The sequence below is a fragment of the Myodes glareolus genome, chromosome 3 (assembly GCF_982192425.1).
Source record: "Myodes glareolus chromosome 3, mMyoGla1.1, whole genome shotgun sequence".
Classification (NCBI taxonomy): domain Eukaryota; kingdom Metazoa; phylum Chordata; class Mammalia; order Rodentia; family Cricetidae; genus Myodes; species Myodes glareolus.
In genome coordinates this window covers 36,555,606-36,572,809 of record NC_142028.1, presented here as the reverse complement: position 1 = coordinate 36,572,809, position 17,204 = coordinate 36,555,606, and the positions used below count along the sequence as shown (strand labels likewise).

Sequence of the window (17,204 nt, the reverse complement as noted above, 5' to 3'; positions counted from 1 at the left end):
TTTTCAAAAGCTGCTTAGAATTTAAAAAATGTATTTGTTGTTTGTCTGAAATTGAACGCTCAACCATTCCTCGTGTATTTAATCTGATAATCTAGATGAGGAAGCTCACCTGTGCTGGGGATGCTCAGTGTTGAGCAGGTGGAATGTGAGGCAGCCACGAGCATCTCCAGCTGGGCCGAATGAGGCGCAGTGAGCTCGCTAGGAGGCCTATTTAGTCTGTAGGAGCAGTCCTTCCTCAAGGGTCCGGGGCAGACACGTTCTCTGAATTGCCCTGTCTCCCCTTCTGCTATTACAAAACTCAGTTTGCTCTCTGAAACAACTGACTTTTTCTTCCCCCACACAGAGGAAAGCTGTCATCTTCTCAAGTGGTAGAAAGTGCAGCTTGAACTATTATTGGTCAGCGGTTGCCTTCAATCACGGATGAGGCCTCAAGCAGGACAGCCATGTGTTTTCATTCCATGAAATTTTTGTAGCATCAAAAAATGCCAGGATTTGCCCCCATTTAGAAGGTTCAAGTCTGTGGGGTTGACCCAGTGACAGCTTGTGCGTGGAGCCAGGTCATAACAAATGCTTGCAGTTTTGCAGTAAAGTCCTCAGACTACAGCCAAGGTGATGGAGGATGTGCAGAAACGGAGAACAGCAGGGTAGAGATTGTGGCTCCTTCTCACGCTGAGCCATTACCTCAGGGACAATGGCAGGACAGGGTCACCAGCTACTTATGATTGTTCCTCCCTGTGACTCGGCCCTCATCTACAGGAGCACTGGGTGCAGAGCCACCATGAGGCCATGCTGCTGATGGTTAATGTCTCCATCTCTGTCTCTTAACAGTGTGCATCCTGTTCAGCATATTGCCTCATTTAATTGCATATTCTGCTTTGTTTATTATGACCCTCCCAAGACACGATGGGGTGAGGCTGGCTGACCTTTGTCAGCTACACCAGTCTGATGAAATTTTCATCTTTATCATGGAGTTTCAGGTTCACCTAGGGCTCCCTAGACTAGAATAGTCTATAAATGTCAGTGGTTGTTTCTCTTTAGTCAACCAGAGACCGGACGCTGGACCAGCAATGCACAGTGAGCCGACCAGGCCTAGCCGTGATTGCAGGAGCCCTGGCTGTGGAGCTGATGGTTTCTGTCCTGCAGCATCCTGAGGGGTGAGTCTGGAACCCAGAGATGGGATTTGAACTAAACGCTGTCAGTAATCGCTGGGCACTGTCTCCCTCAGGCTCTTTCAGCCTCTCTCGGCCTCTTGGCTTTTCTGACCTCAAAACAAGACTGAAAAAAGCAACCTAGTCCAATTCTTTCACCCAACTACTCAGCCTGTGGTTTCTGGGGTATGCCCTGTGCCATTCTTGAATTATTTTGAGTTTTTGGGCAACTGATAAGGAAGATTTTGGCAAGGGCTTCTGTCTTTTACACTTCTCTCCTGTTGGTCTATTGTGGTTTTCTTAGCTCTGGACATTGTAACTATATATACTATATAATGTGTATACTGTATATACTATGTGTTGTAACTATATATACTATATAATGTGTATACTGTATATACTATGTACATAATGTATATACTGTGTATACTATGTATATAATATGAATACCATATAATATGTCACTGGCATTAGGAATTTTATCAGCTGCCTGTGACCGAGTTCTGTGTCCAAGGACTTGGCCAAATAAAGTTCAAAGTCCACAGTCCAGGGCGGGTCCAGAGGCTCAGCCTGTGCCACTCAGCCCCCTCACCTGTGAACACAGATGCTGCTGTGCTCTCCATTATCACACCTGTGTGACGGTGCCTGCTCACAGGCAAGTAAGCCTTTGCTTTAATAGCAAACTAAAGTCATCGGACTTGAGACAAAGGGACTAATTTTTTTAAAATATTTATTTATTTATTATGTATACATAATTCTGTCTGTGTGTATGCCTGCAGGCCAGAAGAAGGCACCAGACCTCATTACAGATGGTTGTGAGCCACCATGTGGTTGCTGGGAATTGAACTCAGGACCTCTGGAAGAACAGGCAATGCTCTTAACCACTGAACCATCTCTCCAGCCCCCGACAAAGGGACTTCTTTCATCAATTTTCTGGTTTTTTTTTTAATTAATAGATTTGTTCTTGGATGATTTCATAGATGTATATAGCATGATTATAGGATTATAGTACTGATTGCTCTCCCTTCCACCACTGCCTGTCTCCCCGTTCTACCCTGTAAATATCTCTCATATACGCGACTTTTCGTTTTGTTTTGTGACCCACTGAGTTTACCTGGGACCAGCTGTGTTACCATGGGTTTTGGGCTATGCACTAAAGCCTGCTGGGCTCAGCAGTGGGTACACAGCTCCATACTGTGCCTTTCTCCTTCCCAGAATCCATTAGTTGGCCATAGCTCAGCTGTGAGTGGTGGGGCCCCTTTGTTACTGTTCTCCAGGAAGCATTTTCAGATGATTGTTACTTAAAACACCACACCTTTTAGCTACAGAATGGACAGAATCCATATGAAAGATCACAGGTAGCATGAGGGAGATCACTGTCTCTTTCACCTGCTGCCAGGGACGAGCGTCACAGATAGACATTTGTTACTATTGGGATCTGATTGGTGTGCGTGTCCCATCTCCTGTTCAACCTCAGCACCTGTCTTGTCACCAGCTGCTTCTCCAGAACTGTACCCTCCCCACAAAGCCCATGCCCGTCCCCAGTTCCAGCCTGGCTTCTCCAGCACATTCATTTCCTAGGGATGCCCTAGGGAGGATGAGTGCACAGACCAGCCTTTCCCTGTCTTCCCAGGGCAGGCCTGGTGCCTTTCCCTGTCTTCCCAGGGCAGGCCTGGTGCCTTTCCCTGTCTTCCCAGGGCAGGCCTGGTGCCTTTCTCTGTCTTCCCAGGGCAGGCCTGGTGCCTTCTCTGTCTTCCCAGGGCAGGCCTGGTGCCTTTCTCTGTCTTCCCAGGGCAGGCCTGGTGCCTTTCCCTGTTGGTCCTGAGCGTAGATCTTACCTACTTGTCGCAGTTTTCAATCCAGGGCCGTTGGCTGTCTTGACATCTGCCCTTGCAGATCTTAGCTTGGATTTTCTCAGTGCAGCTGCCCCACTCTGCAGAACCCACCAGGCTCACATCAGCTCACACCCTCGACACTGCTAGGTGCTGTTTTGGTTGCCAAGACCGCTGTTCCCTGTGCTCCTAACACTGACACAGCCAGTGCTTTACTGTCATGGTAGCCTTGGACAATGGGTAAGCCACTGTCTCCTTGAGTCCCTTTTTTTTCCCAACAGCCGCCTTGGTGATGCGGAAGTGTGAGCTGTCCCTCAAAGGCCCTTTCCAGAAAATACATCCTTTGATTCCCCTAGGAAGGAGTGCTAAGAAATCTAGCTTGTCAGCCGGGCTGTTGCACCTCTGAGTAAAGCTGTAAGAGGTGGAAGAGGAGGCTGAATGCTGGCTAGATGACCAGCAGTGTCTTCACATTTATTTTTGAAAATTCTTTATACATTTAAGCCCTAGAAGATATTGTTATATTATTAGTATTTATTTAGTTTTTGTTATCATATTTTAATTCTTCCTGTGTCTCCAAACTTGTGGCTCTGAGGCATTTTCTTCTGCCTATAAAATTACCTTAAGCATTTCAGTCTTTGTTTGTCTGAAACTGTCTTTGTGATTAAGGAGGCTTCTCATTTTGATGGAATATTATGAGAATAGACTATTCTCTCTCTCTCTCTCTCTCTCTCTCTCTCTCTCTCTCTCTCTCTCTTTCTCTCCCTCCCTCCCTCCCTCTCCTTTTTCTCCTTCTCCCTTTCTTCTTTTCCTCCTCCTTCTCTTCCTCCTCCCCATCATTTCTGGATATTGAATTTAGGCCTCACACACGCTAGGCAGGTCCTGTCCATGGTGACCCAGGGCCAGTTCTTATCTGTCAGGGCCTGTGAGTCATCTCTCATCCCTTTTACCTTCCCCTTTGAGTGGTCTGCCTCTCTCTGTGGCCTTCCCCCAGTGACTTTGGGGCAGTCTCCCTGCTATAGCTCATTTTGGCTCAGGCTTCTGCATCTTCCGGCATCTCCAGCATGGTGAGTTCTGTCTGCAGTGTAGATTTTCTGCCCTGTCCCCTAGAACACCACACTTTCTCCTGCTCCCATCTCCAAAGACTCCAGACTGTACTCTGTCTGGTCCCCAGGTCCTTGTTCTCTCTATCTTCTCTTGCTTCAGCCTGTTATTTTCGGTTGACTCATCCGCGTGTGTGTAGATTCTTTCTTCTCTGTGCCTGGCAAAGGTTGAAACCATCAAGGTTTTTGGTATCATTGTCACATTTCAGGTCTAGACTTCCTATGTGACCTCAACTCACACAGCTCTCATTCTCCACTGAAGTTGTGATTTTGGCCTGAGGGCAGACAGGTGCCCATGCTGAACTACAGACGCGGCAGTTCATCCTCAAAGTTTATGCAAGGCCCTGCCCCAAGAGAGTTGTGACTGCCGCTGCTTCAATCCCCTGTTGAACCTACGAGGGGAACTAGTAGTTGAGATTTGGACAGAGTCTCACTGTGGATCCCCGGCTTGCTCTGAACCCATACTGCCCCTCCCACTCAGGGTGGTCCTCAGCCTGCCTGTTGCCAACATTACAAGTTCATACCATCTCACCTTGCTTCTTAGTCCTGTTTCCAATGGTGGAGCTAGGCTTTGTGTCTAAGACCCAGACGGCTGCGACTCTGGAATCTGTGCTAGGTGTGCCACTGTAGTGCAGGTGTGAGGATGGAGTTAGAAAACACTTTTACTCCATCCGAATTGAATTCCAAGAAAGAATGCAGAAAGCCACAGCAGTATTCTGTTTGTCATGTGACTCAGCCCCAGTGGCTAGTAGACAGGGCATAAAGGGGGATGATCATAAAGGGGGAGTTAAGGCCTTAAGGCCGGCCTTCACAGTGTAATGAGAGCCTGTGAAAGGAAGGAGTGGAGAGGAGAGGGAGGGAGGGAGGAAAGAGAAAGGGGAGAGAGAAGAAAGGAAGGAGGAAAACAGGGAGGAAAAAAGGAAGGAAGAAGGAAAGGAGAGAGGGAGGGGAAGAAAGAAGGAAGAGAGGGAAAGAGGAAAGGAGGGAGGAATGGAGGAAGGTAAGTCTTGCACTTGGCAAATTTATCTCACATGCCCCTGTTGTATCATGCACCCTCTTGCATTTCCGGCTAATGGTTAAGCTGCTTGGTTAGAGATGCCACAAGCTTGCTCTCATCTTTCCTGCTCCAGGAGGCCTATTATTTTAAACACTGCCTTTCCCTCCCTACCTTGGAATGAGTTTCCCCACTAGCTTATGAAGCTCAGCAAAGGGGCATTTGGTTCTAACTCTTTCCAGTGCCCCCTGATGTTCTCCCATGTATTTACCATGAACATATGTGAGCTGAGAGCGCCCCTGCTTCCCTCTTCCAGGGGCTATGCCATCGCCAGCAGCAGTGATGACCGTATGAATGAACCTCCCACCTCTCTGGGGCTTGTGCCTCACCAGGTGAGTGATTTGGAAATGAACTTGTGGTCCTGCTCCAATCCTCTGATGGAGGGGAAGGTGGGGTCACCTCCCCCTTCCACCAACACAACTCCGACAGCTGAGGTTTCAGAGGGGCATTCCTTAAGACATGGAGAATGTTTTGTTCAGGGGACACTGCCGGGAGGAAATGAACCCATGGCACTGCCTGACTTAGATGTGAAGTTGCTGACCAGACTCCATCATGCAGGACAACAAGAAGGGATGGGCTTTTGGGTCAGCCAGGCATGGGTCCGTCTCAGCCCTGCTGTGTGTGGCCTTCCCTGGCCCAGTCTCGAAGCTTCTTGGGGCCTTGTTTTTCTGTCTACAAATCACACTGAGCTAGCTCCCTGGTGGACACAGAAGCCAGGCTGACGGGTGCCAGCCCAGCGGATGTGGAGTAACTGGCTAGCCTTCAGTTCTCAGTACCCTACCTGGACAGGAAGCCTTTCTGAGCAAGCATGGGCAGACTACAAGCCATGCCACCCAGAAGCAGGACCTTTTCAGAACACAACCTTCAGAGTTCATGCCTGAGGCTGAAAAGGAAGACATTGGGCTGAGGCCCGCAGGTCCTGGATCTCGTAGTCTGCATGATACCTTTGGGAAAGGGAGGGCAGTTTCAGCGTGACATTTCCAGAGCTGTTCTCTACTGTCCCATGCGTTCCACTCCATAACCGGGAGGTGTCCTGCGAATCCTGCCTGATAAATTTGTTTGTTCGTTTGGTGCTGGGATGAAACTCCAGGGCCTCATGCATACCAAACATGGGCTCTGCCACTGAGTAGTCAGTAGAAGGAGGAGCTAGCCCACCACCATAGAGAGCCACGAAGCTGTGCTGCAAGCCCACATTGTGACTGGTGTTCTCTCAGAGCATCTGTGGGCAGAGCCCAGGCCCTGCACTGTGGTTCCTCAGCTCCGGTTCTGCTCCCTCTTGTCTGCACCACCTCATGTCTTAAACTTGCTTTCCTAATCTTAACCTGTTCATGTCAGGAAAATAGAAGCTTTGGCCAGGGTCCACTAGTACCTCTGCCTCAGCTTTGGAGACTGTAGAACCCCAGGAAAGGTAGCTTCCGCTCAATGCCCCCAAGTGTGGCATTTGTATGACCTGAAGTCTTTTTCCACAGATACACTCACAGCAGGGCCTGGTGATATGGTAGTCGCCCCTCCCCCACCACACACAAGCCTGCTGGCTTCCGGGCTGACCTGGGCTGCTCTCATTCACATCTTCTCCAGGTCACCCTTCCTCCTTTCCTGCCCTGGAGCCTGGTCTTCATCTCTCTAACCAATTTCATGCTGACGAGGGTCTTAATTAAATTTTCAGTCATGCCCCTGCACTGGCTCCTTCCTTTAAGTTAAATTGCAGCCTCTGTTGCTTTCTCAGTGCTGAGGCCAGAGGGCAAAGCACCCTCCCTAGAGGGGTGGCTGTGGCAGATGCATGTGCCTGTGTTTCCCAAGTGCTATGGCAACTCATCCCTCGATGGGCATTCATCCCCGACGAGCGAGCCTGGCAATTGCCTGCCATTCACTAAGCCTTCCAGCTTTCCCTTCCTTTGCAGTTGTCTGAAGGGCTATTTTGGTTGTTGGCCATCTCTTCATTTGGCCTTTTCAAAGGCTGAAGAATAAGGCCACCGTATATGGTAAAAGCCGTGTGTGTGTGTGTGTGTGTGTGTGTGTGTGTGTCTTACTTATTTCAAATTTTAAGCTTTTATTTTTAGCTACATTCTAAAAAGGAAAGTGGAAAAAGAACTTTAAAATTAATCAGAGTTGTTCAGTCCCCATTTAAACAATTTTTTTTCCTTTTTCCCAAGAGGAGCACACTCTATTTGTTCAACTGTGTTTGGATTAGGGAGCATCATCTCCCTAGAGCTGGGCCTGGTGGTAAACTCAGCATCCTTCCTCCCTCCTCCCTCTCCTTCCCTGCTCATTTTCCTTCCTTTCTTCTCCCTCCTTTCTTTCCTCCTCTCCTTCTCCTCTTCTCCCTCCTGCCTCTCTTTTTTCTCCTCCCCTCCTCTCCCTCCTTCTCCATCCTGTAGAGACCAGTGGTTTCCTGTTGGAGGGGAGCTGGCTAAGTCCCTTTGTGTACTTGGCTTGTAAAGAATGACCTGGAAGGCTCTGGCTCATTTTCTCAGTGCCCCAAGGAGAGTGCTTATTAATCTGCTCCAGTGGAGTGAGATGCCTAGAAAGTCCCCACCCCACCCCCAACACCTCCCAAATGCCATTGTGTAATGGAGAACATTCCTTGATTTCTCTGCTGTCCTCTGAGTGGGACCTGGGAGGCCACTGGCTTGCTCTGCCCTTTCCTGTGGGTTCACAGGCAAATTGACTCCATTCAGATACTGTCAAGGGACTTTGAAAGACTTGATTAGTCCCCAACCGAAGTCAGCCACATGTTACAGCTGAAGAAACCGGGCACTGAACTTGAAAACCCACTTGATGTGAAAAACAGACTCTTTGGGTGGCAGATTTTTTTTTTAAACATTCATTTGTTTCTTCAGGCTCTGACCCAACACACGGGTTAGTAAAGCTACTCTGTCTTTGAAGAGAGTGATTTTTTTCCTCAAAAAAAAAATGTATTGTATTAATGCTTAAACTACATACAGATAATGACCCAAATCATTAAATGTTTGATCCAAGTGCTCAATATTGAATATACACAGAGTGAACTTCTCTTAGCTTACAGGAGGCTTTTGTCAGACTTTGAACTTCCTGAAAATGGATTCCTACAGTATGTACCCCTTAGTCAGGAGTCTTTAGCAGACAGTTTTTAGATTGTAGTTCTTAGCAAAGAATTACTATCTATGTCTTCATTTCCCACCACCCTGCACCTTTTATGAAGAGAATGGTACCCAGGCATGATGGCCCAGCTTGTAATCCCAGCAGTTAGAGGTGGGGTAGATGAGTCAAGAGTTCAAGACTCTCTGGGGCACATCGGCTCAAAAGTGAGCGTGGGAAGGAGGTGGCTCAGTGGATAGATTTCAGATTCCTAGCACCCACGTAAGTGCAGGGTGAGCATGGCTGCCCGCCTGTAACCCCAGCACCTGCACTGGGGGGAAGACCCAGGAGGTTTTTAGAGTATTTGGCTAGCTAGACCAGCCTCACCATGGAGCCTTGGGTTCAAGTGAAAAGCTCTGCCTCCATGATCAAGGTCCCCACTCACTTGCACATGCCTGTATGTATGCCTGCACACCTATGCATCACACACACGAGAAAAAGAGATGGAAAGCTTGTTGCTTTAGTTGCTTTCTCATCTTCATGACAAAACCTCTGCCTTGGGCAAGTTAAGAGAAGAATGTGTCTTAGAGCATACATAGTACAGGACAGTTCATGTTCACTGTATCCTCAGTCAGGATGCAGAGAGAGACTGTTGGGGTCCCTGCAAGCTGCTTGAGGTGAAGGTCAGCACCACCTGGGCAGGTGCTGGGCCCAAACTCCCAGAGTCTAACAAGGGGGTGTTTTTCAGGGAGGGCTATGTGGAAACTCCTTGCAAAGTACATCTCTAGAGCAGAGCACCTGTGACCTTACCAGAAGAAGAGTTCTATTGGCTGCTGAACAGTGCTCAGGGTGAGGGTCTAGGGAGGAAGGATTTATAATTAGCAAAAGGATAGAGTCTATTGATGGGGCCTCTTTCATAACGATGGATTCTATTCACTGGGAGACAAAGAACAGGATTAGAACCTAAACAATGCTCAGGATTTTGGGGGATTCAGGTGAAGGCCAGCTCCACAGAATAGCAGGTCAGCAGGTTAGACAACACTCCAGCCTCCTGGGTAAAAAGGTGTCATTAACTTTCTCTTGAAGAACAACCTGCATGTCTGACAGTTCTGGTCCCTCCAATGTTTTCCCTAAGCTGTAACTCCTACAAGAGATGAATGCTGGTGCTCTAGGAGTCCAGGCCATGGGATGGTGCTACCCACATTCAAGACAGGTCTTCCCCTTTCAGTTAGACCACTTCACAGACATGCCCTGAGGTGTGTCTCCTAGGTGACTCCAAGTTCAGCCTTGTTGTCCAGGACAGTTGGCCACGGTTGTTATCTTTCCCTGGCTTCTGGATAATGACTGAGCACCACAAGACTTTGATGGGGGCGCATTTAGGTCTTGTAAAATGTACAGGCCTCGCGACACTCGAGGTCCCTAAGAGAGCCTGACTGTCAGAACTTAGTAGCCTGTCGTCTGATGACCTGCCACAGGTGTCCAGACACCCAGGGCCTGTTTTATCTCACAGACTGAGCAGTTAGCATTTTTGTCTTTGGGGAATGCACTTCTAGCTCTGAAGTAGAAGTAAGGAGAAGTCCCTGAGTGCATGTGTCCTGTGCCTGAGTGTGTGTGTGCCCTTCCCCTAGGTCTGCTCTTGGAAGCCCATGATTCTCTGGGGCTCTTGAGTTCTTTTTTTAAACTCTTTGCAGAAAAGCAAAACTAGGGCAGAGCATGAGCAAGGCTGGCCTGGGAGGCCTCTGAGTGAGGTAAGGTAGAGAAGGAGCTGGAGGCTCAGCCACTGTTCATTTCCTGTCTGCTAAGGCTCTGATGCTGCTCTACCCAGACTTCAGTCTTCTACTTTTTTAAATTAAGATTTAATTTTATTGTTTTAATTGATGTTAGTGTGTGTTTGCACATGCGCACATATACACAAGAACACAAGTACCCACAGAGGTTAGAGCTGTCAGATGCCCTGGAGCTAGGGTTACAGCCAGTTGCAAGCTGCCTGATATATGTGGGCTTGGGGAATCAAATTCAGTTCCTCAGGAAGAGCAGTATGTGCTCTTAACCATCAAGCCATTTCTCCATCCCCAGGCCTTCTAGTTTTAAAAAGTCTTCTTATTTTGGGGTTCAAGGATGCTCAACTCTTGTGCCCTGGGAGATGAAGACTGTCTCCTTAGAGGAGGCCCAGCCAAGAGCTGTAGCCTAGTAAAGATCTTCCTTCCTCTCTCTCCTCTCGGGTTCCGTGGCCCTCAGCTAGGCGGTGGCAGGAGAAGTGGGTGGTTCACAGTTCTACTGTGTTGGCTGTTGTGGTTTCTGACCTGGCCATGCTATCCACCTTCTCTGCCCAACCAACCAAGCAGGTTCTGCCAAGGCACAGATGTGCAGGGTACGCTGGGATCAGAGATAGCAAGGAAGTGCTCACTCTTGCTACAGTCTGAGGTAGTAGACAACCAGACCACAAGGGTGTGATAGGATCTCCATCCTGGGTATATGATCTGACTACACCTTCATGCTGTCTACCTTCTCCTTGGGCAAGTGTCCCATCTCCTCTGAACCTCATATTTCTTTTCTGTGGACAACTTAATAACGAGCCCCTGAGAGTCACATATAGATTGTATTTATTAAGCACTAGCAGAGTTTGGGGCACGTGAGATAGTTGCCTGTGCTGGCTTTCTTTCTCTTTCTACTTTTTTATTAAAGTGGAAGTTTATCTCTAAAAAGGAAATTAGAAAGAATCCTAGAACTCGGGAAACAGTGCTTGCTACATCTCGAGAGTTAGCTGTATCCTGCAGTATTTTCTGAGGATGATGCTGGCTGGTTTCCAGCTTAGCTCTTTGGTCCCTCTGTGGCTCTACTTTAATAATGAGAGGCAGCAAGGGATGGGAACGGAAGCTGTTATCTGAAACAAAGACCTCTGCAGTGTGTCCCGGGCTCACTGCTGCTAAACTCCATCTTGGCACGGAATGAGATTAAGACTCGTCCAGCATCCAGGATCGACCTGGAGTTTGGAGCACGTTTTTATGCGTGCAAACTCCAGGCTCTAGAGATCTTGCCAAGCTTGAAGGGAGCTGCTGCAACACCCGAGCAGTGGGGCTCCCGAGGGGGCGTCTGAGCACCTTTGGGGTAGCCATTTGTTCCTGGGCAGTTGATTTTAGAGTCCCATAAGTGGGCTTGGCACCAAAGTTAGTTTTACTGAGCACTGGTGGAAATATGGCCAGGACAGTGGTTCAGAGAGGAAGGCCCCCTCCTACCCTGATCTATTTATTTTGTATCCAACTGGGCAAAAGTGACTGAAGATAATTGAATTCACCTGAGAGGTGTTACTATCTGCATTTTCCTTTCACAGTGTGTTTGAATTCCTCCTTCTCTCCCTCCCTCCCCTCCCCTCCCTCCTTCCCTATGTGCATTTCAGCTTCTCCACCAGGATTTTAGAGCCAAAATAAACCAGAAATGAGATTCCTGGCTTTAATCTGTAGTACTTGTAAGGCTGTGCCATTTCTCCGAGTCTTGGTTATCTCATCTGGAAAGTGGTGGAAGGTAACAGGATGGCAGTGACGCCAAAATGAGCTGCCACAGGCCAGGTGAAAGCACTCCACTCGGAGACCTGGCACGGTGCCTGTGCGTGTGAATGCCCTGCATCCTCACTTGGCATGATGAGGAACGCCTTGTCTGCTGCGTGGAGAACAGACCAGAGGTAGTAGGGCCCTGGTGTAAAACTGGAGTCATTTAGCTAAAATTACAACCACCTAGTTGAGGTGCCCATCCCTGCTCTGCCATCAGTCCGAGCCCTTCCAGAATAAACCTTCACCAGCACAGCCCAGAGCCACCACTGGAAATTTCCAAGGTTGTGGTCATTGTAGATGCACCACCCTGAGCTAGGAAGAAAGACTTTATGGTGGCACTTAGCCAGGCCCACTCCTTGAACTAACCTCTGACGTTTGCTGTTGCTTGGTGTGTTTCCTGAAGGTCCTTGTATGCCTGGTGAAGTATGGCCCACTGCACAGGCAGAGTGCTGAGACCGCCAACACCCCTTTAACAGCCCTGTACTCATGGCGCGTGCTTCCTGTCTGCTGTCTCCCATCTGCCACCCAGGGCAGTGTCCCTTGTCTGCCAAGCCCAGGGATAACCCAGGGCTGCTTGACAGCTTAGATTTCACCTTACCAGCTTCACCTGTTTGGGGTCTGACAGTGACCAGGAGCCAAGAAAGCATACATAGCTTTCCTCCAAGGTCATGCCACATTGTAGGTAGCGGCAAAGAAACACATATTTGGGGTTAGCTTAGGCATATCTATTCTTCCGAGCAGGAGGGCACATAACTCTGGTAGAATTAGCAATAACAGGATCCTGGGATTAGCATCAGGAACCAGAAATAAATAAATGAAAACCATTTCCCCCTAGAAAGATACACTGGTGATTATTTGAGGAGTAGGGGCTTCAGGGAGTCTTCATTATGAACTTGTTAAAAATCCCAAATTTATAAGCTATTTCTAAATCAACCTTTCCAAGGCATAATTCATAGTCAACAGTTGTGCCCTTCAGTAAGTGTTGGCAAGCACCTGCACTGCATCTCACCACAGAGGAGGCTTGGTGCGTCTGTCGCCCCAGCAGTTCCTTTGGACTGGTGTCCTTTCCTGTCCCTCCCCAGCCCCTGGCACTGACTTGATTTCTGTATGAGCTGCTTCCATGTCTCCTTCATGCTTTCATCCATGAAAAGGGAGCATGGCGGCTAGAAAGATGGCTCAGTGGCTAAGAGCGCATGCCCTTGTTGCAGAGGACCCAGTTTTCGTGCCCAGATTCCAAGTCTGAAATCTCACAACCACCAGCTCCAGGGCATCCTAGTAACTTCTCTCCATGGCACTGCTCTCTCTCTCTCTCTCTCTCTCTCTCTCTCACACACACACACACACACACACACACTCACACACTCACAATAAGTCTTAAAGACAGAAAAGGGCAGAGAATAGAATCTTTGTCATCACTTTGAAGTCTTAATTTAAATATTTATTTGGTGATGTAGGTGGGTCTTTCTATGTGTTACTTTCATTGATTAATAAAGAGACTGCCTTGGCCTTCGATAGGACAGCAGCTTAGATAGGCAGAGTAGACAGAACAGAATGCTGGGAAGAAGGGAAGTGAGGCAGAGGCAGAGAGCTGCCTGCCCTCCATGAAGCTGCCGGGTCAGACATGCTGAATCTTTCCCAGTAAGCCACGACCTCGTGGTGCTATACAGATTATTAGAAATGGGTTGAATCAATATGTGAGAGTTAGCCAGTAAGAGGCTGGAGGTAATGGGCCAGGCAGTTTTTAAAAGAATACAGTTTCCGTGTAATTATTTCAGGGGTAAGCTAACCGGAATCCAGGCAGGAACGCAGCCTGCTCCTTTTTACTACAATTTGGCTCTAAATATGTAGAAAGAATTTCAGTATGGGGTAGATCTTTACTTTCTTTGAGTTGGAGCCTGATCTGGACACATCCTTTAGGACTTCTGCATAACCTGGACTGTGGGTCACTCTGGGAATTATGCATGTCTAAGGATGGCACTGAACTATTGACAGCAGCCTCGGCTCTCTAAGTTTTATGCATTTCCTGTCAGGTTGAGGGAATATAGTTGGCCACACACACAAGAGCTCATTTCTGGGCTCCCAGGTCTTCGCGGTCTATAGCCTAGTTATCTCCTGAGGCATTTGTTCATAGCCTTGGACTCTTCTGTGGCCAATGGCATGTGGAAAAAGGGTTTTCCAACAAGTAGCTCTGCAGCTGGGTGAGAGGCTTACCCTGTCATTCCAGCACTGACAGAAGGATTGCTCAGGCCAGCCTGGGCTACAGAGTCAATTCCTGTCTCAAAATAAACACAAACATCTGTAGCAAGACTGAATTTGTCCATGCGAAAGAAGGGCTTTTCATACCATGAGTAAAGATACCTGGTGAGGCTGCCGAGACGGCTTGAAGCCTGGTGAGACGCCTGTGACCTGTGTGCTAGCCGGTCTTATGTCACCTTGCTGCGCAAACTAGAGTTATCTGGAAGTAGGGAACCCTAATTGAGAAAATGCTTCCATAAGATCTGGATGTAAAGCATTTTCTTAATTAGTTATTAATAAGGGAGGGCCCAGCTCATTGTGGGTGGGGTCATCCCTGGGCTGGTGGTTCTGGGTTCTATTAGAAAGCAGGCTAATTAAGCTATGAGGAGCAAGTCGGTACACAGCATTCCTCCATGGCTTCTGCATCAGCTTCTTTTTCCAGGATCCTGCCCTGTTTGAGTTTCTGTCCTGACTCCCTTTGATGATGAACAGATATAGAAGTGTAAGCCAAATAAACCCTTCCCTTCCCAACTTGCTTTTTAGTCATGGTGTTTCATCACTGCGATAGAAACCCTAACGAAGGCTGTGTTGCTGCTGGCCTTTGTGTGCTCGCTCGCTCTCCCTCTCTCTTCCTCCTTCTCCCTCTCCTGCTTTCTCCCTCTCTCTCTCCTTCCTCCTTTCCTGCTTTCCTTTTCAGCCTCATTACTAGGTCTACTCTATCCATTCCCTCCAGCTCTACTCCCACCACATAAGTTTAGCAGAAAACATTCCACAGACAGAAATGACAACAGGAGCTCCGTGAGACACCACAGAGCGGAGACACAAACTTGTAGGCCACTTTCAACAGTGTTTTAATGGAAATTGTGTTGAATCTGATTGCTTTAAAAGAACTCAGTACGAAAATAACTTAGGTGTGTGCAAGGCACAATGTGAGCATACATTCACCTTATCTTTTTATTCTATTTATTTGTGTACATGTACATGGGTGTGAGTGTGTGAGCCAACGCACACAGGTGGTGATCAGAGGCAAGCTTGTAGGAGTCAGTTCTCTCCTTTTAGCACGTGGTTTCCAGGGATCTCACTCAGGTCATCAGCGCTGGCACCTGTTGAGCATCTCGCTAGCCCCCGAGTGTGTGTTTAAACCTGGAACTCGCAGTGCTCATAAGGATCTCAACATTGTCCTTTGTGACTTACCGCTGCAGTTTTCTTCGGTTGGTGACTTCTGGTTCCTGGTTAGCTGCCTCCCCACCACCACCACCCCGAACTTGCTTTTTGTTCTAGTTTGTAAAATGGCCACCATTTTAAACCTCAGAGACAGGAGGCTGAAAGTCACATTTTCAAAGGTTCCCAAGGAGCCAGTCAGTTCTGACTTAATGCTTGTGCTGGACAGTTTACATCAACTTGACACAAGCTAGAGTCAGCAGAGAGGAGGGAACCTTCATTTTAAAAATACCTTCAGGCAGAAGCAGGCAGATCTCTCTGAGTTCAAGGCCAGCCTGGTCTACAGAGTGAGTGCCAAGACAGGCTCCAAAGCTACAGAAAAACCCTATCTTGAAAAACAAAACAAAACAAAAAACAGCGATAAAAATACCTTTATAAGATCAGGCAAGCCTATAGGGCATTTTCTTTTCTTTTTTATTTTATGTTTTTAATTTTTTGAGACAGGGTATCTCTGTGTAGCTCCGGCTATCCTGGAACTCTGTTGGCTTCTGCCTCCCAAGTGCATCACCACTGCCCAGCTGGGAATTTTAATTAGTGATTGACGAGAGAGAGTCCAGTTCTTTGTGATGTCATCCATGGACTGGTGGGCCTGGGTTCTTTCTATAAGAAAGAGGCTGAGCAAGCCATGAGTCGCAAGCCAGTCAACAACACTCCTCCATGGCCTCTGCATCAGCTCCTGCCTCCAGGTTTGGACATGGTGTTTCTCACAACACTAGAAAACTGGGATACTCTCACCTTTGGCCGTGGTATCTGTGGCAGCAGCGGGAACGTAGCCCTGCTGCCTCCTGCTTGCTTTGCCGGGCTTTTTCACCTTCTAGCCTAAGTTTCATCAACTTAAAGCAGGAAATTTTGGCATCAAGCGAACTTTCAACATTTGTGTTGTCTTGCTTACTGCAGCTGCTGGCGTCCATGGAAATGCTCTAGGCTTTACCCTTATGACTTTTACTTCACTCCCTGGTACATACAACGGACCCACAAGCTGCTCTCAAAGTGGATTTACTGCTTGCAATCAGATGTTTCTGCTCAAGGTGGTGCTGTTTCCCCAGCAATGGGAAGCACTTTTATTTCTGTGGGGTCTGCTTTCAGCAGCTAATCACTGGGCCTTCCTTTAGGACAGTCTCTGCCTTCCGTTATCACCAAGCTGTCCACCCTCAAGAAGCCAGCGTAGAGCTGTGGAAATGCTCGCTTACCCCAGTCTTCTGTGCTTCTGTGGGAGGAGCGAGTCAGAGCAACCTAGATGACCTGACTTTGTTCTGTTCTGTAAGGCTAGCCTGGAACCCTGGCCCCTTGCATACCAGGCGAGCAACCTGCCACTCAGCTGCACCCTAACTCTCAGACACTTCTTTAAACAGTATTTTTATGTTCATTTTGGTTTTGGGACAGGGCCTCATACAGCCCAGGCTGGCCTTAGACTGTTATGTATTGTAGCCAAGGATGATTTACCTCCTCTGTGCTAGGTTCTTAGGTGTGCACCACCCAGTCTAGTTTTGTACCATACTGGTAATGGAACCCAAGGCCTCGTGCATGCTGGCCAAGGATTCTACCAACTAAGATACACCACAGCCCCGAGACATGCTTAGATCTCCCACATTGTTCTTTATGTTTTTAAGTAAATTTGATTTTAAGTCTCTAATATTTAAAAATCATGTATATCCTGGGAATAAGGAACCCAAGTTATTTCTTCCCCAAACCTATTATGTACAAGGGGTGGGGGTACTTACATTCAGAGAGTTGCCTGTGTCGGGACCCCTAATAGCCATTTCCTCCTCCTTGTCACCCACTAGGCATGCATCTTTATAGATGTCTTCATCCCTTGCCTAATGCGTAATTGTTCTGTTCTGTTTGTTTTTAGATCCGGGGATTTCTGTCACGGTTCGATAATGTCCTTCCTGTCAGCTTGGCATTTGACAAATGTACGGCCTGTTCACCCAAAGTAAGTCATTTTGCCTCTGAGCAATTGACCTCAACCTTACCCACCAAGGCTAGTGGAGTGTTTTTTGTCTTGTTTT

The 17,204-nt window shown here is 47.9% G+C and overlaps 1 protein-coding gene across 7 annotated transcripts in view; it reads left to right on the top strand.

Annotated features, from left to right (window-relative positions):
• Atg7 (autophagy related 7) overlaps positions 1 to 17,204 on the top strand; it is a 222,967-nt gene that overhangs the window by 69,687 nt on the left and 136,076 nt on the right. For all 7 annotated transcript variants that reach the window (XM_085686867.2, XM_085686871.2, XM_085686866.2 and 4 more), the window contains exons 15-17: positions 1,039 to 1,154; positions 5,391 to 5,466; positions 17,048 to 17,128. In XM_085686867.2, coding sequence (XP_085542993.2) covers positions 1,039 to 1,154; positions 5,391 to 5,466; positions 17,048 to 17,128 — 273 coding nt within the window. The remainder of the gene's footprint in view (positions 1 to 1,038; positions 1,155 to 5,390; positions 5,467 to 17,047; positions 17,129 to 17,204) is intronic.